The sequence below is a fragment of the Dreissena polymorpha genome, chromosome 6 (assembly GCF_020536995.1).
Source record: "Dreissena polymorpha isolate Duluth1 chromosome 6, UMN_Dpol_1.0, whole genome shotgun sequence".
Taxonomy (NCBI): Eukaryota; Metazoa; Mollusca; class Bivalvia; order Myida; family Dreissenidae; genus Dreissena; species Dreissena polymorpha.
The window spans coordinates 78,301,395-78,329,103 of NC_068360.1; the positions used below are offsets into that span (position 1 = coordinate 78,301,395).

Below are 27,709 nucleotides of genomic sequence, written 5' to 3' on the forward strand. Positions count from 1 at the left end.
CTTTGTTTAACGTATATTTATAAAATATATTCGTGAAATATGTACCATAAAACAAGCTTTGTAATCAAATGATAATATATAAATCGATCTTTAGAATTCGTCTTCCAGTATTACTTTAACGTTTACATAAAAACGCTTTTTAATAGTAATTGAAAGTTGTAAATATAATTAAAAAACTTACCTTAGTTTAATGCGTTTGTTCGCTCGAAACTCCATTTTTCCAACATACTTTCACTAAATGATATAAATACCGAGTGTATGATTTTTAATCAGCGCAACCGGGGAACTGTTATTAGCCTGGATACACACTCGATTGTAATTTGGTCAAGATTTGTGTATATTTTGTGCATGCCACAAACCCGCTAATCGGGGAAGGCGTTGGATTTCTAATTTAAATTGACAGTTTGGTATTTCATACACGTAGATTAGAGATTTTCGCCTAAAACCAACCGGGGAATTCCCCGGTTGGTAGGTGTTCCCCGGTTTGTTGGTGTGTATTCATACGATTTTCCCCGGTTGGTAGGTTTTACAAACTCACACACACACACACACACACACACACACACACACACACACACACACACACACACACACACACACACACACACACACACACACACACACACACACACACACATTTATATATATATATTTGATAGTGATTTTTTTCAGCTAATTAATATCATAGCCACATGCTAACCACCTGTGGTATTATCCAGATAAAGATTCTGACCTAGTTTCATCAATTCAGGATGAAAATGTGTGATAGCAAGCTACATTTGAGGCTAAAATGTATGTCAGAGTAATGGAACTTGGTAAGTTACCTCACACAATCAGTCCAAACATGTGTTAAGTTTCAAATGAATTTATAAAGAAAAATAGAGATTAAGAGTAATTGCAGGTTAACTTTAACCACAACATTATGCAGATGCTGACGCCAACTTTCAGGTGAGTAGCATAGTTTGGACTATTCGGTGAATAGTCAAGCTAAAAATGGATGGAAAAATATTTTGATAAAGACATGCCACAAAAAAATATCATAACTATCTGAGACCATGCAATCAAAAACGTTCTGTAATACACTAATAATACTGGTCTGAAAAAAACACATTACCATTGGTAAAACTTTTTTCTTGTATGCTTCATACTGATCAGGAGTGAACATAACACCGCCATCATCTTCACCAACGATCCTGGAAATGATGATGTAAAAACATTCTAGATTGGTCAGTTGAATTATTCACTGATATAGACAATAATCAAAATTTAAGTCATGTTTTCGTAATGGCAGTATGTTTACTTGCTCAATCATTTTAGAAAATATAGCTTATTTAAGCAGTTAACTTATATCATGAGTCGTGTTCTGAGAACACTGGGCATAATGCATGTGCGTAAAGTATCATCCCAGATTAGATTGGATTTGATGTTTGCTAAGAAGAGACTTCATTTAAACGAAAAAAGTCATACAAGCGGAAAGTGTCGTCCCTGATTAGCCTGTGTGTGCAGACTGCACAGGCTAATCTGGGACAACACTTTACACACATGCATTATGACCAGTTTTCTCAGAACACGGCGAATATAGATACCCCCTACTTGAATCATAGGTAGGGGGAATATGGCTGTAGAGATAAAATAAGCCTTGCTCTGGGAAAAGTGGACTTAGTGTGTCAGCTTTTAAGGATTGTTTTTTATTGAAAGGAAGTCTCTTCTTAATACAAATCCAGAGAAGGAGGATTAACATTTTTAAAGTAACAAATGTGCATTGATGGTGTAAACCATGCCTACTTTCGGTTTCACTATAATATAGTGCAGGCATTGTAAGAAGGCAAAAATAATGCTGTTGTTCATGTTCATTTAAACTAACAACTTTAGATTTAGATAATGTATATTGACAATTGATATGCAAATGCAAATGTTCAATAGCACAAAAATATTTAAATTAATTCTTTTTTATTTTAAATGTCTCAGAGAAATATACCAGGCGCTGTGTAACACAGCGTCAGGTATATTTTTTAGTGTAACACTGCGTGTATTTATGGCTACATTTTCAGTTTTTATGCTTTGAGCTTTTATGATTACATACATACAGCTAAGTTCTTCCTCATTTAGGCAAAAACCATGTAAAACAAGATGTGTTTATGAAATACTATGTCCCCATATAGTCGACCTTTGATCTTGAAGGATGACCTTGACCTTTCACCACTCAAAATATGCAGCTCCATGAGATACACATGCATGCCAAATATCAAGTTGCTATCTTCAATATTGCAAAAGTGTACATTAAATGAGCGATTTTGACCCATATATTTGACCTTTGACCTTACAGAATGACCTTGACCTTTCACCACTCAAAATGTGCAGGTCCATGAGATACACATGCATATCAAACATGAAGTTACTATCTTCAATATTGCAAAAGTTATGGCAAATGTTAAAGTTGGAGCAAACAAACAAACAAAGCAACAAACCAACAGACAGGGCAAAAACAATATGTCCCCCACTATAGTGGTGGGGGACATAAATTTTTTGTCTCACATATATCTATAAAATCAAGTTCAATCAACACAGTACATCATATCAAACACAAAACTAGTAACTATTGACATCCATTAGGGTGTCTTTTGTAGAGAAATGCTAAAACAAAAACTTGATAAACAAGAGCTGTCTCCGTAGGATGACATATGCTACCAAATAAAACTTTGATAGTTATTAAACGCAGATTTCGAAACCTAAACTCGGACCCTAAGTTCAAGGTCAAAGGGGTCAAAATTTGTGTGCGTATGGAAAGGCCATGTCCATATACACATGCATACCAAATATGAAGGTTACATCTGAAGCGACATAGAAGTTATGAGCATTTTTCGAAACCTAAACGCAGATTGATTTCGAAACCTTAAGGCAGACCCTAAGTTCACGGTCAAGGTCAAAGGGGTCAAAATTTGTTTGCGTATGGAAAGGTCTTGTCCATAAACACATGCGTACCAAATATGAAGGTTACATCTGAAGCGTCATATAAGTTATGAGCATTTTTAAAAAAAAGTGTGACGGATAGAGGGACAGACGGAAAGACAGACAGACGGACATTCCGATCACTATATGCCCTCCTTTGGTAGCATAAAAACAGTATCAGAGCAAACTCGGACGTTTTGATTCGATGATTCAATCTATTTTATGGAGGTTCTAGAGCTAGTCGATGTATATGTTTATCATATTTTCAAACTGGAAATACTCAGTGTTTTCAATGACAAAACTTACACATTTTCGTGAAATGTTGACGTATTTGAAACTAAGATTTAAACCATTATTCTGCTAGCAAACCATATCACACATGTTGTTTTAATTTTTGCATAGGGGATATAATTATGATTTTCTAATGTTGAAAAATGGTTTATGTGGCTCTTAATACAAATGTAAGTGTCACCTGTATTCCAGACAGTAAGTTCATTTGAAAAAATCCATAAGGAGTTGCAACTCCCTGCAACCAAGAGGATAAGAAGCTTGAAGTTGGATTATTGAGACTAGTTTCTTATTATTGAGATCACCATTTAGTGACTATAGCATTTATATTCCGAGACCGAGTACCATTTTGTGAAAATTGTCATTAAAATTTCAGTATTTTTTTAAATATATTATATATAATACTAACCTTTTGTACTCCAGATAAGCATCGAAACTTGCTACGGCATTTCCACCAAACCTCATATAAACTTGTCGATCATCCATTTGATTTACTTAAAGCCACACACCTTGAAATGAAATACATGCTAATCAATACATATAGATGCATTTTGAAAGTGGGCAAAACTGTCATTAAATCTATAGCCTAATTCGCAAGTTAGAGTCTATTTATTATGTTTTTTTATTTTAAAACCGATGGTAGGATTTCTATAGGTATCCTTCCGGACCCTAACATCGTCACCCTAAGAATTAGGTCAAGTAATATCTTGTATAAATAAAGACAATTTGTACAAAAGTAAACTAAACTGGGTGAAAATCTCTTCTAAGCATGTATATCTCAAGTTTATTTCATCGAAATCCATGCACACATGTCCTTATTCTCTCTCAAAACACACTTAAATGAATCGAAATATCCGCCATGTGCAGAGTCCACACATCGTCACATGACTTGAACGGGCCAATCAAATTTCAAAAGAGCTTACCACAAGTAGTTCAGGCCACACTATAAATGTTAAGTTTTTATTAATTTCAAATGTCAAAATTTTTCAACTTTAAACCTTACATTAAAAAAACGCAACAAAAAAAGGAAACATACTGGATAATGATTTATTCTTCTTTACAGTTAAGATAAGATTTATTTTGAGTCGGCAAGACATAAATAGACAACATAAGACATTAAGGCTTTTGAACCGACTATATAAACATGTGTATAAATGTAACAAGTATAAAACAGCTACAATATGGAAATAAACAAGGGCTGTTTGTAAAACATGCATGCCCCCAATATGGGCTGTCAGTTGTAGTGGCAGCCATTGTGTGAATACGTTTTTTGTCACTGTGACCTTGACCTTTGACCTAATGTAAGATATCATCCGGAAACCATTGTACTCTTTTGAGTCACTGTGACCTTGACCTTTGAACTAGTGACCTGAAAATCAATAGGGGTCATCTGCCAGTTATGATCAATGTACCTATGAAGTTTCATGATCCTAGGCGTAAGCATTCTTGAGTTATCATCCGGAAACCATTTTACTGTGTCGAGTCAGCGTGACCTTGACCTTTGACCTAGTGACCTGAAAATGAATAGGGGTCATCTGCCAGTCATGATCAATGTACCTTTGAAGTTTCATGATCCTAGGCTTAAGCATTCTTGAGTTATCATCCAGAAACCGTTTTACTGTTTCGAGTCACTGTGACCTTGACCTTTGACCTTGTGACCTGAAAATCAATAGAGGTCATCTGCGAGTCATGACCAATGCACCTATGAAGTTTCATGATCCTAGGCGTAAGTGATCTTGAGTTATCATCCGGAAACCATTCGGTGGACGGACCGACCAACATGTGCAAAACATGGGGGGCATCATAAAACATATTAACCCATTTATGCCTAGCGTCTAGAAAAAATGCCTTGGTAAAGAGCATTTACCCAGATTGAGACGCCGCATGATGCAGCGTCTCATCTGGGTCTGCGCTGTTTGCTTAAAGGAATTTCTGTAAGAAATATTCTAAATATAGAAATAAATATACTAGACATCCCTAATTTTGGAATTAATTTGATCCATTTTAGAAGGATGGGAGAGTCCACTAGACATAAATGGGTTAACAAACATCATACTTATTTTCTCTTCTAACATTCTGATGAATATAAATTAATATCATGGCATTATACAGTGCTCCAGCTAGGTCTAAATGGAAGGGAACCCCACCCTGCCCTTCCAGAGCCTCGCCCTTTAATTTTTTTTTTAATATTTCAATTTATAAAGCTCATATTACATTGTTAATACTGCGCACTTGAAAGTGCCCTTTTGACAAAATACTGCACGCTCGATAGTACTTTTTTTGACAAAATACTGCATACTCAAATGTTCCCTTTTAACAAAATACTGCGGGCTCAAAAGCGACCTTTTGACAAAGAGCCAACCCCCCTCCCTGCCCTTTTCAAATCCTAGCTGCTAGCTCAGAAGCACTGATCATATCACAATGTTAAAAACCTGGTAACTAAAACATAATTAATACCAGACCCTCCAATATGCACTTCCAAACTTTTAAGTATCTGAGCTTATTATCCAGCTATGATTAAAGCAAAGTATTGTTACTTTTATAATCGTGCTTAAAACCAAGTCTAAATTTTATCATGAAACTGTTTTATCTGCCTCACATTCCATTATAAGATTCAATAGTTTTACACCTACTAGTCTATTTCAGCAAAGAACTCTTGGCACACAGCTGCACTTGTTTTTGACCACAGAATACCAATTTCAACAAGTTTTTGCATATTTTTTTTTATTATATGAAATGTCATGCTAAATTTTTAAAATTATATGAAATGTCATGCTTTTAAATTCAAAATGTAATTTTAGAAAGATATTTGGATGAGTCCCTTTACTACAAAATAATTAGCAACCAATTTGTGTTGTTTTTTTTTAATCTCCCATCTAGCTTTAAAAGTAAAAAATTATCAAATTTAATCTTTAAAACGCTTTAAATTTTTTTTTTTAAGTATTTGTTAGCAAAAAAACACCAACACTAATTTCCCAGTTTTGGTCAAAATGCCACGATTTTTTCCAATCCAAAAGGACACAGCACCATTCCCAAATGGTGAAAAAACACTGATTTCTAAACAAAAATCACTTGATCAATTCTGTAATATCCAAACCTGCATCATAATTAATAAATGTCATCAAGCAAGACCAACAACAACACTCATCATATTCACAAATCATCAAAGCATCCAAAAACACCTGCAAACCCATAAATCCAACAGAATAATGCTTAAATCTCATTAATCACCCAGCAAGCCTCATGTTTCACACAAAATGTTACAAAAATCCCCATAATTTACTTAACTACACCACCAGCCTGACCCTAAACTGAACCACATCTGTCTGATAATTGCTGTAAATCAGTTCCCAGCTTTATTTACCCCAAATCCTATTGCTGATGAGCATGGAACAGGCTGGGCTGATAAGCACTGGCAGCTGCACTAGACATCAATGCAGAAGTATTTTGCCTGATGTTTTTGCAGTACAAATGCATTGACAAGTACCAAAACCACTTGGTTTCGTTTTTGGCATACACATTCAGGTTTAAGAACAAATTTGAGTAAAAGATATATTTTTCAGAACATGTAAATTTGAGCAAAGCTCCTGCAAGGTGCTGTACCCAGATTGAATAAAATTTCTGACATTCTAGACAATAATAACATTTATTACTAAAAATGTTACAAGAAAATGATTCAGATCTCTACGTTGTTAAAATATCCATCATTCGTTCAATAACAAAGACTTAAATAGCAAATCAACAATTACATAATTACAATTTGCCTTAATATAGCGCATAGCAGAATACAAAACTGGACTTAAGTTGCCATACATGTATTGGTTAATGTGTATTCTGTGGTTAATGTGTACTCAGTGTTAATTCTACTAATAGTTTGACATGTGTTATGCATTGCAGTTCATATCTCATTAACTTGGCAACAATCGGGATCTATACAATGTATTGTGGTGATAAAAATGACAAGTTTTGTTCCTGTTATATTGTTTATGAAACAATACTCTTATCAACAAGGAATGTGTGTGGTTTTGTTTAGAAGTAGGGAGCCATGTTACATGTAGTATCACATTTAGCCAAAATAACCAACAGAAAAAAATCCAAGGCCAGAAACAAATAATTCTGAATGTTTCTACAAAGTTTTCAATTCTTACAATGAAGCCTTCAGATAAGAGGGCTTAACACAGAACTGGCTAAAACCAATTTTCTAACCCTACATCTCTTAAACTCAGAAATTGCCATTTCATCAGGTTAGACAACTATTACTCACAAATTACTTTGTAGTTAGAGTTGTTCCCCTTGTTAATATATTTAACTAAACATGTATAATTACGCCCCCCTTCGAAGAAGATGGGGTATATTGCTTTGCTCATGTCGGTCGGTCGGTCCGTCCACCAGGTGGTTTCCAGATGATTACTCAAGAACGCTTGGGCCTAGGATCATGAAACTTCATAGGTACATTGATCATGACTCGCAGATGACCCCTATTGATTTTGAGGTCACTAGGTCAAAGGTCAAGGTCATGGTGACCCGAAATAGTAAAATGGTTTCCGGATGATAACTCAAGAACGCATACGCCTAGGATCATGAAACTTCATAGGTAGATTGATCATGACTTTCAAATGACCCCTATTGATTTTGAGGTCACTAGGTCAAAGGTCAAGGTCACGGTGACCCGGAATAGTAAAATGGTTTCCGGATGATAACTCAAGAACGCATACGCCTAGGATCATGAAACTTCATCATTAGATAGATCATGCCTTGCAGATGACCCCTATTGATTTTGAGGTCACGAGGTCAAAGGTTAAGGTCACGGTGACCCAAAAAGGAAAATGGTTTTCGGATGATAACTCAACAACGCATATGCCTAGGATCATGAAACTTCATGGGTAGATTGATCATGACTCGCAGATGACCCCTATTGATTTTGAGGTCACTAGGTCAAAGGTCAAGGTGACCCGAAATAGTAAAATGGTTTTCGGATGATAACTCAAGAACGCATATGCCTAGGATCATGAAACTTCATGGGTAGATTGATCATGACTCGCAGATTACCCCCTTTGATTTTGAGGTCACTAGGTCAAAGGTCAAGGTCACAGTGACAAAAAACGTATTCACACAATGGCTGCCACTACAATGGACAGCCCATATGGGGGGCATGCATGTTTTACAAACAGCCCTTGTTAGATATTCATTTAGGTCTTTGCACCTTTCTTATTTTGCAAACTGATACATAATGGTGTGTTCTTTGTAATCAGATATTTGTTAGATTATAAAGGGTTAATTTTCCAGACCCTGAATGAGAAATGCTGTTTAAATTACATCCAGTGAAACATGAGAGCAAGAAAACATAATAGAATAATAAACAGATAACAAGATGTGTTTGTGAAACACTATGTCCCCCTATATGATGTTTGACCTTGTAGGATGACCTTGACCTTGTGAGGTATGACCTTGACCTTTCACCACTCAAAATGTGCAGCTCCATGAGATACACATGCAATATGATGTTTGACCTTGTAGGATGACCTTGACCTTGTGAAGGATGACCTTGACCTTGACCTTTCACCACTCAAAATGTGCAGCTCTATGAGATACACATGCATGCCAAATATCAAGTTGCTATCTTCAATATTGCAAAAGTATTCATAAAATAAGCGATTTGGGCCACATATATTTGACCTCTAACCTTGAAGGATGACCTTGACCTTTCACCACTCAAAATGTGCAGCTCCATGAGATGCACATGCATGCCAAATATCAAGTTGCTATCTTCAATATTGCAAAAGTATTTATAAAATAAGCGATTTGAGCCATATATATTTGACCTCTGACCTTGAAGGATGACCTTGACCTTGACCTTTCACCACTCAAAATGTGCAGCTCCATGAGATACACATGCATGCCAAATATCAAGTTGCTATCTTTAATATTGCAAAAGTATTCATAAAATGAGCGATTTTGGCCACATATATTTGACCTCTGACCTTGAAGGATGACCTTGACCTTGACTTTTCACCACTCAAAATGTGCAGCTTCATGAGATACACATGCATGCCAAATATGAAGTTGCTATCTTCAATATAGCAAAGGTTATTGCAAAATGTTAAAGTTGGCGCAAACAGACAGACCAACAGACCAACAGACAGGGCAAAAACAATATGTCCCCCACTACTATAGTGGGGGACATAAAAAGAAACAGACTGTTCACACATTGTTTGATGGGAGACAGCAATTCAGAATGAAACATGGAGCAGTGGATGGGTTTCAATTTAAACCTATGAGTTCAGAACACTGTGTTACATGAAATTGGTATTACCGTATTAGTTAAACTTAGAATGGACATCATTTTGGTGATTTTCTCAAACAAAACTGTGCATTTCTTGTTCTTTCTATACTAACCATTTTTATTTACAACCATTTCGATTATGACATTTTATATGCAGGTGTCTATTTTGCTTGCATTTCGTCAAACCAATAAAAACAACAGTTAAAACAGCTTCATAGGGATTGTTAAAACAAGGGCTGTTTGTAAAACATGCATGCCCCCCATATGGGCTGTCCGTTGTAGTGGCAGCCATTGTGTGAATACGTTTTTTGTCACTGTGACCTTGACCTTTGACTTAGTGACCTGAAAATCAATAGGGGTCATCTGCGAGTCATGATAAATGTACCTATGAAGTGTCATGATCCTGAGCAAAAGTGAGTTATCATCCGGAAGCAATTTTACTGTTTCGGTTCGCCGTGACCTTGACCTTTGACCTGAAAATCAATATGGGTCATCTCCGAGTCATGATCAATGTACCTATGACGTTTCATGATCCTAGGCGTAAGCGTTCTTGAGTTTCCATCCGGAAAACATTTAACTATTTCAGGTCACCGTGACCTTGACCTTTGACCTAGTGACCTCAAAATCGATAGGGGTCATCTGCAAGTCATGATCAATCTACCCATGAAGTTTCATGATCCTAGGCATATGCGTTCCTGAGTTATCATCTGAAAACCATTTTACTATTTCGGGTCACCGTGACCTTGACCTTTGACCTAGTGACCTCAAAATCAATAGGGGTCATCTGCAAGTCATGATCAATCTACCAGTGAAGTTTCATGATCCTAGGCATACAGAGGTCCAGATAAGATGCGTATTTGCGTAAAATACGCATGGCTTAAAATTTTGTTGAGTAAAAAAAACTCCTGGCTAAATTCGGATTACGTATCGTCTGCAATTTCAATGTGTATTAGCCGTTTATACATGATTATAAGTTCATGTAATCATGACTGGTTCCCGTCATTGTGTCCACACCAGTAAAAACGTAGTGACGTCAATATCTATGTACATAATGTGGTTCCCGACCTAATTTACTCCTCAGTCAGAACAGTATCATTTCATTTTGGCCCACGATAAAGGCTGATGTTGACACAACGGACTCTCCGCTGCATTGTTGAAAATCGATATACGCTAATGGTGAAAATATTTGACATCACATTCGAAAAAAAAACAAATCGCCCAACTTCAAGCATATACGTTTTGCTATCAGTTCATCTCTTGAGTGGCACTATGGAAAAACCTTTTTCCTTCAAGCACTTTTTAAATGGCAGCCATAATACACATATATAATAAACAAGTTTTACGGATACCACCCGCTTACCATTCAGATAATGTGACTAAGCACATGTTTAAACTGTCAGATATATTAAAATCCGGTTTGCAATCAATGAATCCACTAGATTCATTATGTAATGCGAAAACTTGCTGCTTGCTTGTTTTTCATATGACCGTCACGATCTGTGCCGCCCTGACCGGCAGTCCCTGTCCCGAAAGCGCTTTTCTTTTTGTGACATGTTCAGCAGCATCTGCATGTTTTGTGTTTTTTTGTCATGTAAATAAAAAAATTTAATGGCGAGCCAGTTATAAATGGTCGATCTCTATTAAGTCGACATCATCATTAGTAACACCAGAAAAAAGTGTACGCCCTATTATTGACAGTATATTAAATAAAACAAAAGTAATTGCTTTATTGTGTACAAAACTGCTTGTAATAGCAAGTTAACACTACAAGTACAATTTATTTTTAATTCTGGTCCTTTAAACATAAATACTCCTTAAAATTATCGGATTTTGATTTTTACTCATCAATTAAAAAATTCATGAGTGAAATACCCCTTGGCTGAAAAAATTATCTGGAGCTCTGTAGGCATATGTGTTCTTGAGTTATCATCCGAAAACCATCTAACTATTTCGGGTCACCGTGACCTTGACTTTTGACCTAGTGACCTCAAAATCAATAGGGGTCATCTGCAAGTCATGATCAATCTACCTATGAAGTTTCATAATCCTAGGAGTATGCGTTCTTGAGTTATCATCCGAAAATCATTTTACTATTTCAGGTAACCATGACCTTGACCTTTGACCTTGTGACCTCAAAATCAATAGGGGTCATCTGCGAGTCATGATCAATCTACCTATGAAGTTTCATGATCCTAAGCGTATGCATTCTTGAGTTATCATCCGAAAACCATTTTACTAATTCTGGTCACCGTGACCTTGACCTTTGACCTAGTGACCTCAAAACCAATAGGGGTCATCTGCGAGTCATGATCTATCTAACGATGAAGTTTCATGATCCTAGGAGTATGCGTTCTTGAGTTATCATCCGGAAACCATTTTACTATTTCAGGTCACCGTGACCTTGACCTTTGACCTAGTGACCTCAAAATCAATAGGGGTCATCTGCGAGTCATGACAGAGGTGGTGAAATCTCAAAAAACTATACTTGTCCACGGACAACCATTTAGGAAATTTAATTTGTCCGTTGCTGAATTACACTTGTCCGTTTATGTTTATATAAATTATAAACGCATTTATTGATTAATGTTAAATAATGTGGAATATATCAAAATGAGTTTGATTTGCTTGTTTTGTTTATAATTGTATTTCAATGTACATTCATTATAGCAATATATTATAAACAATATAAAGACGTTCTCAAACTTTAAATCTTGCAAAGCTAGTGTTATTAAAACATGTGCTGAACATAAGTACATTGTAATCTTAACAAATTAAACTAGACTAATATGTGGACCTCATCAGACTGAGGCTCCGCTACTGGTAGCAATTTGATTATATAAACTGGTAACCATTGAAAATCTGTTAGCCAAGTTTCTTGAAAAGTTCTGGTGCGTTTACTTTGATCATATTTTTATCATAATCTTTCTTAGTTTTTTGGGAGGTGGGCTGCTCAAAGCTTCGGGTTTCTGCTTCGTTGTTGAAGATTAAAAAAAAAGTTTAATCTTTACCATTAAAGTTGTCTTAAATAACAAGTTAGACCGTGTTTTGATTATCTTAGATTGATACTTTTTATTATCGCCTGTTTGTAAAAATAAAGAAACCAGTCTGTACACTGTCTAACAGTCAGGCCGAATGTTGAAAATGCGGCATGCTCCCGGTATCTTATAGAATAAGGGAGATCACTGCGCAGGAAAGTGCACGTATTTTAGCTTGATTGCTCCGTTAATAGCACTGACAATGTAAGCGCGTGTCAACATCTGGTTTTGTAAAACTCAATTACAGCTTTAATACAATGTTTTTTTGTATACCTGGACGCGACTTTTAAAAAACTTGTTGTCCACGGACAACTTAATTGAAAAAAATCAGGTGCCCAGACAAGCAAATGTACGACCCGGGCAACTCGGACATTTTATTTCGCCACCCCTGCATGATCAATGTACCTATGAAGTTTCATGATCCTAGCCCCAAGCGTTCTTGAGTTATCATCCATACACATGGTGGACGGGCCGACCAACCGACAGACGGACCGACATGTGCAAAGCAATATACCCCCTCTTCTTCGAACGGGGGCATAAATATAGCAAAATTAAGTTAATAGATATGATATGCATGCTAATAAGTTAATGAAATCACAGTATTACATTCTAATAGTTTTCATACTATTTAAGGAAATATTGTGCATGAGGCCGCTGATCTTGATCTATAAGTAGATCTAAAAAATAAAAAAAAATAAAATAAGAAACTGCAGTAAAAAATTGTGAGTTTAAAGACTAAGAAGAAACCAAACACAAAATGAGCTAAGAAAGTGGGTAAACATGAGGTATCAAATTGAAACAGATTCGAATTGAACTGGTCAGCAGCTTCGACCTCACAAATAAAAGGTTGCATGTACACATAAGCAAATCTAAAACTGAAAAGCACAGCAACTACACATAAGCACATAAAAAACTGACAAGTAAACATAAGCATATACAAACTGACAAGCACAGCAAGTACATATAAGCACATATAAAACTGACAATCACAGCAAGTACATATAAGCCCATATAAAACTGACGAGCACAGCAAGTACATATAAGCATATAAAAAAAACTGACAAGTACACATAAGCATATACAAACTGACAAGCACAGCACGTACATATAAGCACATATATAACTGACAAGCACAGCAAGTATATATAAGCCCATATAAAAAACTGACAATCACAGCAGATCGAAGGTAGTTATAGATTTAAGGTAAAAGCAGATTTCATGCTAAACAAAATAATAGTGAAAAATGTTCATGGTAAAAGTGTTCGTGGACCGGCATCAAGCACATAAAGACTGACAAGCAAGGCAAGCTTTGGGTCGTATTAGAATTTAAGTAAACAGATAACGTAACAAATAAAAAATAGTAATGAAAAGTGAATAATGTTTATTTGACTGTCACTGGTGTCATGCAACTGGCTCTAGACATACAACATTAATGCATACATGTATACACATAGACAGGTACACAAATAGGCCTAAGCATTTCAGCACAAACAACAAGCAGTACAGAATATTTATAGACACTAGAAATCAACAGGGTAATCTTGAAAACATGCAATACAAAATGCACTAAAAGAGCGCAAAAAGCACAAAATTACCAAAATAAACATGAAAAAGAAGGCAAAGAAACTAGAAACTACTTTTTTTGCAGTATGCTGTACCTGTGCTGTGGCCCTGTCCCAGGAACAAGAAGAACAAGAAGAACATTTACAGACATTTCCATTCCAAGACTAAATAAGTTATAAGATAAGATAAGATGTAGAAGACAGATATATTCTAATTGGCATAGATAAAATATGTTTCTTATTTATACTAAAATTTCCTATGCAAAATAAGTTGTGTGGCTTTAACTTAAATGTCCGTGTTACTACAATCAATCATTCCAGTTTCCAGATATAAATCTTCCTTAGGAAGAATTAAATCTTTCTAAGGAAAAATTCGTGACTTATGACCCTTTTAGCCGCGTCATCTAAATTCTTCCTGTGAATTTCGAATTCTTTCTAAGGAAGATGTAATTGTTCCTACAAATATTATAGCCAATCAGGGTTCTTTAAAAAAAAAAAAAAAAAAAAATACGCGTTACATTTCACGCGCGCTATTATATCTTCCTATGAATTTTGAATTCTTCCTAGAGAAGATTTAATTGTTCCTGCGAATATTATAGCCAATCAGGGCTCTTCCAGAACTAATAGCCAATCAAAATCTTTTGATTCCACGCGCGTTATTTAATCTTCAATATTTGAAATATTGAAGATAGCAACTTGATATATTTATCAACTTATATATGTTGAAATTAATTCATTGTTTTACATTTTGTAGTCATTCTTGTCTATTGTTATCAGAGCCGAACACGTTACATCAAATAAATTTTGAATGGTGTCTTTTCCAAACTCCTGGTCAAGGAAAACTTGAGTACAGTTGTGAGTAACTCATTCGATATCAATTATTATCGAGACATAGCATTAGTGCGATGATTCGCTTAACTGTTTATATTCGTTGTAACTTTTCTATACGCTTAACGGACTTTCAATTGGGCTGGAAAACTATACGACGGTTAATACTATATTTGCTACTATAATATTTATAGTAAGTAACTTAGTGGGAAAAACTTTATTTTTGTTATTTTGACGTGTGATGTTTAAATACATCAAAATATCAACGTTGTCATTTAAAGATATGCCTGTTTCCATTGCGTGCATTAAAAAATCATAAATACCAGCAATAAAACATATCATTGTACTTACAAAGAACGATGGACAGGATATATAGTTTAATTCGCTCGAATTTATATCACAACTCTTAAACAACCTTAACACTCCTTGGTTACAAACCAAATGCGCAGTGTGCACCAAACCTTGACATTACCACATGACCAGTTAGCTCGTTACTTGTTGGCCAGAGACGAGTATCTCATGGTACAAACGTAACGTGCTACTGCTTCAATGGATTGACATTGTACAGAAGGTTCAGTAAGAAACTGAATATTCGTCTCACTTTCGGTAAATATGATACAGTAAATGAAGGGTAAACGCCTAGTGTATATTTAACTGCACTTGCAAGTTTTTTTTTTAAGTTGTCGATTACTGAATTACTGAAGCGTTCGCCACAGGGCTATAACTTACTACATGACAGTTAAACACTGTCAACGCTTCATTTAAACCACCCAGTTACACTTTCGTGCATGCAATAATACATTATATTGTTGTTGCATCCTATTATTATTTGTCTCATTGCAATCTTCAAAATACATGCTTTAGAAGTAATCGTTAAGCTTTTTAAGTTAGTCCTCATTTAAAGTTTAACCCATTCAGTAGTATACACAAATAATTATTTAGGTAGTGTTTTTAACTCTATCTGATAGTTAGTAATTGCATTACTATCTTCGTACACATGTCCGTGATGAATTAACACAAATCTAAAATGTGTTATAATAGATGACTTTGCTTGTATATTTTTAACGTTAGTTAATACTTATCCGTCAAGTGCATTTGCTTTAATCATATGCCAAAGTGTAATCGTGCCATGTGTTCAGGCAAAACAGATCTACTAGGAGTCACCAGATAATACCGAACTATGTTATTAAAGTCAACTTGATTACAGAACATAGGTTTGATACTTGATGAAACGGTTCATTGCAATATCATTGTACATACGTATATGCAATTGATTTCTTTTAAGTCAGTTGCGATGCTCGCACCGTAACTTGTATCGTTTAAGAATATAAACGAAATACGTTTTTTAATACTGCTATGTTGCACTATATCTATATTGTATATTTTTTATTTGCAGTATACTGCGAATCAAACATGATCACTTTCACACAAATGAGATATATTCCTTGTCTTAAAGTAACTTTAAATTCAAATCTGAATAATAGTAGTAAATACGTCGAGTCATATCTTGAAACGTATTCACCGCTTTACCCGAACGGTTTTAAATATCCCATACTTAGAAGAGATAAATTGTTTACCGTGTTTCTTAAAAAGGAATAGGAACATACCTTGTATTCCATCTCATACACTTCATGCCTGGCTGAATGTGTTTAAAGTTTGCAAATAATTAAGCATGTAGCCGAATTTGAATTAAGAATTGGTTTATGTAGCTGTCTAAAAGCGTGGTACATATAATATGACACATAATGTTAAATAATGACTAATGTATTGTTTAATCGTGTTTTTAATATCAATTGATATTTTAATAGCGGATGCATTTTATTAAATATAAATTACAATTGCGATCTTCGATGCACTTCTGCAGTAAATAAAACCTAAATGGGACTTGTTAACGGTTTAATTTAATGACAATTTTCGAAAACATTTGTCCAAGATTCGAAAATGAATGTAAACATTACATTCTAATAAGCGAAATAACGCTCCTTTAGAGAATAGTTACAACAAATGTTTCGCTTATTTTATATCAGCAATACATCACATAATCAGCGTTTGATAAGTTGTGCTCAACACTTAGACAATAGGGCTTTAATAACAAATAATTTAAAATACACTGTTGACTTTGAAGGCTTGAATGGTTCACACCTTTGAATCTTCCTCCAGAAAATGTTTCGACAAATGTCTCTTGACGCTTCCACTGTTATGGTACTGCCTTGTGAGAATGTATTTGTACTAAAACTTTCTCTAAACGATGTTACTACATAAGTTCTGACATTTTCTTTTAAGTATGTTACTACATTTCGAGGGGTTAGAGCCAGAACGTAATAAGTCCATTTTTAAATAGTGGAGAAAAACGCAAAGGAAGGTTTGACAAACTACAACTTTTATTTGAAAATGAATATTAGCATAATATTATGTTACAATATTAGGTAAAAGTATTGTTATGGCATTATAAACATATCATAGAATTGCATACAATATTTACTGCTTTTGTATTCAAAATAGCACTTACTTCATTATGGCATAAAGGTAAAACTTATATATGTTCGGTGTGCCACTGCGTTAAGTGCACTTGTGCTACTTAGCATAAGAATAGTACCCTGCTTTTCCTATGCCATACAGGTCTAAGTGCCCTTAAGGCAAAACAGCCCTGTGCTATGCATCTATTGTGAGAGACTGAACGAAACATGTGCACTTAACACAAGTTCATATTAATATTCATAATACGAGATATTATTATACAGAAGTACATCATTATTTCCTTTTGCATTCTAGATTTTAACAGGACATACACATGTAACAATACATATACTTCAATCAGTATGGACTTGTTTGTCTCCAACCTTCACAATGGAAGAAAGATTCGGATTTTCTATTCCACATTTGAATCTTCACTTTCTTCCATTGTATCTGGTTTTGGAAGACTGTCCCTAGTTGTCTTATCAGATGGAATATCCTTGAAATACTGGTCATATTCTGAAGGAATTATTCATTAGAGCATAGTGATAGCAGGTCTTTTTTCTTTGCTACTTTAATTGGAAGTTTGGCATCATACAAGGGTTTTAAGTCACATTTTATAGAAGGTCCTTTCCTTGAGGATTTAAGTTGCACACACTGAATTGGTTTTATCGAAACTGCTCTTAAAAACACACGCCCCGGATCACTTTTTTGCATTTTTATCCATGTTATTTTTGTCCATAAAACGTTTTGTCCACTTACATTTACAACGTTTAACGGTAGTACATCAACGGCTACATGATTGATATCTAAAAAGTCATAGTATTTCATCGGCACTACAACATACGGATTTCTTTTTCGTGCAACCTTCAGAATTGTTTCTCACTGGCTTGGTACATATACCGATGTACGTTTCTTTGCTCGTTCTATCGAAGCATGTACACTATCACAACTCCATCTGGGTATGTCCACTTTCTAAATACTTTTGTTCTATAGTGTCTCTATGTTTTTACATTTCTCTTAAGCATTCATCAATGCAACAGTAACAACCCTATTTCGATTTTGACCACAACAACAGTCAGAATAAAAACAGACATTCTCTACTGTGATAGGAAGAGATTTTATGTAAGTCAAAAGACAAGTTTCCTCTTCACAAGAGCCCCGTTTTCCTTCAGTTTCATTCCACAAAAACCATGTCGAACTTGCGTTTTGTAAATAATAAAAGGAAAGATTGTAACAATTGAGCTTTCTTTTATAATAAACTTTACTCACAAGTGAACATGGAATCGGTAAAATAGCCTCTTGATCAAATGTTGCAACATGGTATGACTTGTCTTGTTTTGCACGAGACTTTTCCAACTTCTTTTCATCTCTAGCTCTGTTTTTTTCTTTTGATATGGTATTCAAAAGCAATTTTCAAATCGGTGGTAAGCTCGCCTGCTATCTCCTTATTTCTATACACATCGCACGTCTGAAACTGGTCCTTCTTGGTTATATGGAATGAATAGTTAAACTCCTCACAGAAAATTATACGATACAAATAACTTGATATGTATTGCCTGCCCGTTTCTTTACAGTTTTCTTTGTATAATTAATACAATTTACTATTATTCAAATCAGATCGTAGAAAACGCCTTTTAGTGTCTTGGCGTGTGTAATGCGCTTCTACAGTAGGAACTGATTCTATATGATTACGAACATCTTCTATGATTGCATCTGGGGTTTTGTTATGGGGAGTGTGCTTTCCACGCCTGTCAAAGGAAACAAATGTTCCTGAAGATAGTGATTTCAGTGCTGTATCTATCATTCTGCCACCAATAGCTAACGTCTTCTGAAAGAAAGCTTTGCAAACACATTTCGTAACTAAGTGATATACTCTGGAAATAGCTCTGCGCTTTGATGAGTGTGTCCTTACACGACTCGGCACATCCCCCGTTAATGGCCATTGTAAAATATTGAAAACAATCCCTGAATTATGTGAATATGAATGAGGTTGGATTAACATAGATCCCGACCAGACTATAATATTTAATACATTGTATACCCATTGTCTGGTATAAAAAAATAGAAACATAGGTTTTAACTCAAATTCCTCATGCATAGTACTAGTATGGTTACTTTGTTTAAAATTAGTATAATGTGTGTATTATAAACTGGTAGGAGGGAAACTTATGTTTGTTCTCCATTTCATGTGCGTGAATTACACTTTGAACTTGAGTAAAATACCTCCTTGTTATACCATTCGACCCTAACATATTGACTGATTGTATTCATAAATGTAGCATTATTTGTGTTAAATTATATTTGTATGTTTCTTATTGGCTTTTGTGGTCATGTTCTTCATTAAAATATAAAAAAAACTATGTGGTAACAGTGATACATGCGTAGTAAAGTATAACACCCTGATGTGCGTGATGCTATTCAAGACTTAAGGTAGACGTAACTATTACTCTAAGAGAGATTGGCAGGATGTCACATGCTGAGAAACACGCTGATAATCATTCATTGCTTAAACATGTGATCTACGTAAATTGATGCGGGGTGTTACAAAAAAAAAGATTATTATCAAAGATAATGGTCTAAGTTCATGAGGTCCTTCCGGAACAGTGCATGCATTATGTGGAGACCCACAGTGTGTCCCACCACTCCTACCTTATTTAATTACTAGACTCATGAAAGTTGAAACGAATTTTAAATTAAAGCTTCAGTTTCCAGCTACATATGTATTTAGGTTTTACTGAAAGTTATTTAATTTTGGTGTGGTCTTATGCTGTGGGCGGGGGGGGGGGAGAGAAAACCTGATTGCCCAGAGGAAACCCACCTGTCCGTTATAGTGACCACCTACCAAACTCACGTGCCCTGGGAATGGGGATTGAACCCCGGTTGCAGAAGTGAGAAGTGCATGTACCAACCACTGCGCTAACCGTTACCGTACAGCCTTGTAGATAATGAATTAACATAAACCTATTTAAATTGAGATTTTGAAAATCAGGTCAATGCCTTTGCTGCATAATACAACTGAATCTGGTCAACGTGTTTGCTGCATAAAACAATTAAACCAGGTCAACGTGTTCGTTGCACAATACAACTAAGTCAGGTCAATGTTTTTGCTGCATAATACAACTAAACCAGGTCAATGTGTTCGCTGCGTAAAACAACTCAATCACGTCAATGTGTTCGCTGCATAAAACAACTAAATCACATGAATATGATTTCTGCATAATACAACCAAATCAGGTCAATATGTTCACTGCATAATACAAATAAATCAGGTCAATATGTTTGCTGCATAATACAACAATCAGGTAAATATGTTCACTGCATAATGCAACTAAATCAGGTAAATGTGTTCACCGCATAATACAACTAAATCGTGTCAAATTGTGTTTTGGCTGCATAATGCAACAATGAGGTCAATGTGTTCACTACATAATACAATCAGATCAATGTGTTCGCTGCATAATGCAACAAACAGGTCAATGTTTTCACTGCATTACGCAACAAACAGGTCAATGTGTTCGCTGCATTTTGCAACAAACAGGACAATGTGTTCGCTGCATAATACAACTAAATTAGGTCAATGTTTTTGCTGCATAATACAACTATATTAGGTCAATGTGTTTGCTGCATAATGCAACAATCACGTTAATGTGTTCATTGCATAAAACAAAATAAAATAAAATAAAATAAAATGTGTTTGGTGCATAATACAACAATCAGATCAAATTGTGTTCGCTGCATAATGCAACGTTCATGTCTATGTGTTTGTTGCATAATGCAACAATCAGGTCAATTAGTTTGCTGAATAAAGCAACAAACAGGTCAATATGTTTACTGCATAATACAACAATCAGGCCAATGTGTTCACTGCATAATGCAACAAACAGGTCAATGTGTTCACTGCCTAATACAACAATCAGGTCAATGTGTTAACTGCATAATGCATCAAACAGGTCAATGTGTTCACTGCATAATACAACAATCAGGTCAATGTGTTGTTTTTCATTAAACAACTAAATCATTTGAATGTAAATGCTGCATAATTAAACACTCACTTCAATGTGTTTGAAGCAAAATGCAACTAAATCAGGTCAATGTATTCGCTGCATAATACTTCTAAATCAGGTCAATGTGGTCATTGCATAACACAACTAAATCAGGTGAATGTGTTTGCTTCATATTGTAACACTCAGGTCAATGCGTTGGCTGCAAAATGCAACAAAATCAGGTCAATATGTTTGCTGCATAATACAAAAATCAGATAAATGTGTTCGCTGCGTAATGCAATCAGGTTAATGTGTTGGCTGCATAATACAAAAATCAGGTCAATGTGTTATCTGTATAATGCAACACTGAGGTAAATGTGCTCCCTGCTTTATACAACAATCAGGTAAGTGTGTTCTCTGCATAATAAAACTAAATCATGGCCATTCATACCTTGACAAAGAAATTAGTTTTTACAACGATGTATGCATTTGATTTTTCGTTCATTTGCTCTTCTTATTGATATCCGAGTTTTTCAAATTGCAGCGTTTTATCTTCCTCTGATATATTGTTTAAGTGCTAGAAGGTAACAACATTGCAGGGCATAGACCTAATTTTTGTAAAATAATACATGTCATTTACCTACAATCTATTTCATTACATTTCTATTTGATTTATTGTTTTTTAATAACAAAAAAACAAACATCTGGAGCAGTTAGGCAAAACTTCCGTGTCATACAAATATAAACAATCAATAGGAAACATCCTTAAGGGTGTTTAAAAAAAGTGCTATTTTGCAGATAATATTATAACATGTATAATTCCTTTCTAAGTTTTGCTTGTCAGCATGATCGTGGCAGTCCAACTAGTGTTTTCCGGTCAAAATTAGCAATGTTTGTATGAATCCGGAGCGAAATATACATAGGACAATTTGTTAGTGACTATCTTATATATATGTTAAGTTGTTAACTCTTATCGTGTTTAATTTGGTTGTTTTTGTATCTATGAACTATGATGTTCATAATAGCAATACTAAACTATCGGTCCTTCACAATCAACATTTAAGTATGCCCTTTCGTTTACCAGATCTGCTTGCTGCTCCTCACAAGTAGTTATTTCTGTTGATCTTGATTGTGACATCAAATTGTATGTGGTACTTACAGTAATATATTAAAAAGTAGACCAAATCCGAAAATATTGTGTATGCCCCGGCATTGACTGACTGAGAGTTATATAATGATTGACTTATCCTTCCATCTCTACATGGTTAACACAAAATGGCACATTCCATAGAATATCCATTATGTTTCCTACAAAGCTTTCATACTTGCATGGATGTTGTCCTTGAACACTATCAACACACCCACTCTAACCTTACCTCATGTTGCTGTTGACGCCTGACCTTCATTTGGCTCAGACTAATGCAGAGTCCAATCTCTTGTTTAACCCTTTTCAACTAAGATACATATTTGTACACATTTGTAGTCTCTTACAAAATACTATTAACTTAAATTCCTATTTAACAAGATGCAAGTTGAAAAGGCCTTATTTTCAACCCTTAGATAATGATAAGCAGCGAACAGCATAAACACCCGAACAGTCTGCGAGTTACTTGCAGGGTTAGAGTTAGAACGGTATTTTAGAACTTTTCTTTTTTCGTCAATCTGGTTGACTGCCCCTTTAAGGCTAGTGACTAATTACTGACTTTACAATACTGATCTATACATCGTATCTTAAAATCTGTATCTTGTGCAAAGTATGCTGTCTCATCATGTGTTTTTTAAAAGTCCTTTTTAAGACAGAATTTCACTACCAACACCCTAGCAGCTCACATGGAAATATGTATAATAGGTGCCCAATATACATGATAATGTATCTTTATCAAGACATGGCAGTGGGGAAAGATTCGTGCTTAATATCATTCAACATGTATTTCTATGAAGTCAATCAAGAGCCACTAATTCAGAAAACGGATGCATTTTTTATTAATTGCTATTTCCAGCCATCCACTATTTAAGTACTCACAGTCAACAAGGGTGTGTGTTGACCTTCTTGCTTTACTGTAGCTGTCTTATCCAGAGGTTTTGATCTAGATTCCTTTCCATACTTGTATGCAGCGAGAAAATTGATGGCAGATATAATTGCGCACATGTTCATGTTTTTTGTATGTTCATGCTATTTGCATCTTCCTCCCATGTCGACATTAGTAGATTTCACGCAAACAATCTGCCTTCCATGTTAACCTAAGTAGATTTTACGCAAACAATTGAAGGCCACAATTTACTGTACATGAAATATTAATGCTAGACATTGTTTAATCTATAAAAAAAAACATTTTAGTTGGCAATTTTGTTATGCTCTTTTCAAAAACACTTTTAATAATTTAACATTCAGACTGGAGGATGATGAATGGTAGATTGTTCTCAAGTTGTTCAATACAGAGTCATGAATGCATACTTCAACCACTTGTTAATAACTAGAAGTGTTCTCCTCAACAAGGAAGATTTTATTCATAATGAGAAATGTTTAATTGAAACTTAAAGTGATTTTTGAAAGACACACTCAACTTAACAATACCATCATTGTGATTATATACTTGGAAAAAGTATTTTGAGTATGAAAACCCACCAATGGTTAAAGAGGTTTGTGTTAAGAACATTCAGTTCGTATTTTATTATACAATTTTAAGCAAGCTCCACAAGATACTTTGCAAATCATTTGTAATTGACTGACCTATATAGTTTAATCTATGGCAGTATAGTAACTTGCATATTTCTGCATATAAATTTTTAAAATCATTTGTTTTCAATGGTTTTTATACCTCAATATAAGCAATAATTTCCTTTTGCCTAATTAAAATGGCATGAGCAAACATTTTGGTTCAAATTGCAGTATAAAGTGGATTTTAACAAATTTACAATTCCACTGCAATTTACAGAATCATTTTTAACTTTGCTTTAATTAATTATCATTCTTCCACCACCCTTACCTATTTTATGTAGACAGATTTTGAAATTAAAGGTTATTTTGCGACAAATCATGTGGTTATACTGCAATACATTATGGAGTTATTCTGCTATCAAAACCTGTAAATGTTGTAGGGCTTTATTCCTTCTTTGCGTGTGGCCTGGGTCAGCCATCTCATAGTTTTGATGCAAGCATTTCACAAATCTAATATATCCACACTATTTTACAAAACCAGCCTTTGTAAGTTGTTTGACATTTAACAGACATTTTATATTCAAATGTACAATTCATCCGTCTGTCTGTCACAAACTTTTCAGAGCTATATCTCAGAAACTATTTAAGTTTTTTAACATGAAACTTCATAGGTGTCTATATATAAATGAGGAGAAGGGGGATATCAACGAATTTGCTTGTTGTTAAGGAATTATAAGTATAAAACTGGTAAAACCAGTGTTGTAACGTTTGTTCGGCTAAAAAAACCACACCAGTGCATTTGGACCGTCAGTTAATTGTATAGTAAAACATGAGATCCTTTGTTTAAAAAGTCAGCATGGGGATCCAGATTTGTTTTAATTAAGAGTCACTTTAAAGATATCACAGTAAGATTTAAGCATGCACTTTTACAACGGAAATACCTTGAATCAGAAAGATCATGTGAAGAAAGTGAAAACACTTGAGTTACGTAGTACTGGCAGAGAGCGAGGCAAGGGCAGCAATTTTGAGTAGATTTTCGTATTCTTATCCGTTTATATGCGTACATTTTCTTTAAAGCTGAATAATTTCTTTCCAAATAGATTAAAGTGCATTTTCATGAAATGCATTTTAATGTCAAATATTGTTAATATGTATGATTTATAGGGAATCATATGCGCATGTGACATGGCACAATTGCTATTGACAAAGGTTTTAAACTTGGAAAAATTATATTGCTAACATTTCTCACACGAGAACTAAAATTCAATGTATAACTAATGTGTCTAGCCACACAACAGAAATCACATAGACAAACATTTTAATGTTTGTCAAAAGTATTGACTATGGATCATTGAAGATACAGTTAAACCTGTCAGAATTTAGTTGCTCATATGATGTATGATTTTATTTTTCGAAAGCAAAAGTGTCCAGCCAATGAAAATATTTTACTATACCTATGCATAAAAAATCATCATTTTACAATTTCTACAAGTATTTGAATATTGTTTGTAAAATTTTGAGGAGTTTGTGACTAAATTTCTCACAATTTTGAAATTTGTGGGATTTTTTTCCCAAATAAATTGCGCGTCTTACTTTTACTTCACAAAAAAGGAAAGAGAGCCCTCTGTTGTCATGGTAATTCAAGAATGCCCTGATGTTCAGTTCAGTAAAATGTGCCTCCTTAAATATGTGATATAGGAGACGTTTGAAAAACATATCATTTTTGCATTCGGCACATTGAAACCACATTTAAGAAGTAAAATGTTCATACATAAGTTACCAAACCTGTTTACTTGGTATACATTTTGCATGATTAGCTTAATATTTTTATTGAATGTAATTTCCTCAAATAATCTTAATGAACCTGACAAAAGTTTTTATAATTTAAGTGTGTTGTCGTCATGAAAACAAATGTATGTATTTTTTTGTGGAAAAAGGGCATATTATGTATAAACAATCATGTTAGATTTAAAATTATATATAGCTACGTTGTTTGTTAAGGTAATAACCAACGGTTTGTTATTCTGATGCTTGAATTTAATTCCTATTCATCGGAACTCCAAACCGTTGGTGATTACCTTACGAAGACAATTATTAATTCGCTTCTAATTAACTCATGCCCATTTTGTCTGGGTAAATCAACAAAACATGCAAAGTTTAATACTTTCATGCCATCAAAGTCGGGACCTTACAATGATTTCATTACAGTTCACGACACCGACAGCAAAGTAGAGCAAAGTTACAGTACAGATCTAATATAGCAAACTCCGATTTTCGGTTAAGGTCAAATAAAATATAAAAGTAAAAATGTTTATCTCGACAATATTTAAATCAAAGTAAAATTTGGGCCAATTGATTTTAAAAACCTGGTCAACAGGTTAAAGGTTACGCTAAAGGTGTAACAATTGTAGAAGCTTCCCTTATGACTAAATGTTGATCACATTTGGTAAGAATTTGTATCATCACAATATCACAACAAAGATGAAATCTAAGTAAAGTGTATGTCAAATATAAGAAAAAGCTTATGAACACTATAAATACTTTGATTGTTTTAACTTAGTCAAATAAAATATAGCCTGAATGGTTTAGGGTCGCATGGGTGATATAGATTTTATAAATATCAACATAATATTCAACATCAGCGCATTCAAAATGCAATGCCAATAGGTTTCATATTATATATATTGACTAACATCCTTGTTAATTATGATCCTGGAGTCTTTACATTCCGCACTCCAGGGACAACATCCTTTTAAACACATCGATAGACCAAAAACTACTTATAACTTATTATATTCTGAACCGCCTTGTCACTTATGATACGTAAATTGATGCCTATGTTGTAAATGCATAGTGATTCTCCACAGCAGTTGTTTAAATGTGAATGCAGTGGTAAAAGCTGGTCACAAAACGAGGTTCACATAATTTGTATAACAAAATTAAGAGATTAACCGAGACTTACCTAAGTTGAAGGTTGATCACAATTTTATCGACTGCATACTGTTAAATCTTCTGTGCTTTAGTATTTGCCTTGCATCTTGTATTTTGGTCCTCTACTGAGAGTTAGAACGTGGTTATTGGCTTCTCTTTGTGTTTTCTACAATCAGCTTCAAATCTCCACTTCAACCACTAGGAAGATTCGAACAAACCTTCACATAAATGATCAATGGGTGATCCTCTATCAAAGTTGTTCAAAACGTTCCAGTAAGATGCATGTATTGATCATCAGTAGTACGTTGGCATATAGGTGACATTCACTCCTTTTTGTTAATCACTCCTCTTGTTTTACATTGCACTCCTCTTTTTTCTATCTCGTTCCAACGACATACTCACTTGAGAGAACGACCTACTAACTCGAACTCGAGGGAACAGTCAGCTTAGTCGAGTGAACGATATAGAAAAAAACAGGAGTGCACAACTAAATGAAAGAGGCGTGCAATCAAAAAAGAGCGGTGCAGTAAATATATGAGGGGTGCATTAAACAAAAGAAGAGAGCATTTTAACTATCTCAAGGGAACGACTTACTAACTCATGGGAACGAGTAAGCTATGTTGTGGGGCAACTTACTAAGTTAAGGGAACGATCGAAATAGAAAAAAGAGTGCAAAACTAAATAAAAGAGGAGTGCAACGAAACAAAGTGCGGTGCAATAAAGTGTTTAATGCA

At 34.7% G+C, this 27,709-nt stretch overlaps 1 protein-coding gene across 4 annotated transcripts in view; it reads right to left on the reverse strand.

The window, feature by feature from the left end:
- The window catches only part of LOC127833994 (protein FAM221A-like), a 58,791-nt gene extending 31,409 nt beyond the window's left edge, over positions 1-27,382 (reverse strand). The window contains exons 1-4 of one of the 4 annotated variants that reach the window (XM_052359531.1): positions 15,297-15,391; positions 14,214-14,226; positions 3,647-3,746; positions 1,115-1,193 (exon numbers count right to left, since the gene is read on the reverse strand). In XM_052359531.1, the coding sequence (XP_052215491.1) occupies positions 1,115-1,193; positions 3,647-3,723 (156 nt within the window). In that variant the 5' untranslated portion in view covers positions 3,724-3,746; positions 14,214-14,226; positions 15,297-15,391. Of the gene's footprint in view, positions 1-1,114; positions 1,194-3,646; positions 3,747-6,334; positions 6,480-14,213; positions 14,227-15,296; positions 15,429-27,006 lie in introns of those variants that run through there. The other 3 variants (XM_052359533.1, XM_052359532.1, XM_052359534.1) reach the window with 3 other exon arrangements.
- Between the last annotated feature and the right edge of the window lie 327 nt (positions 27,383-27,709).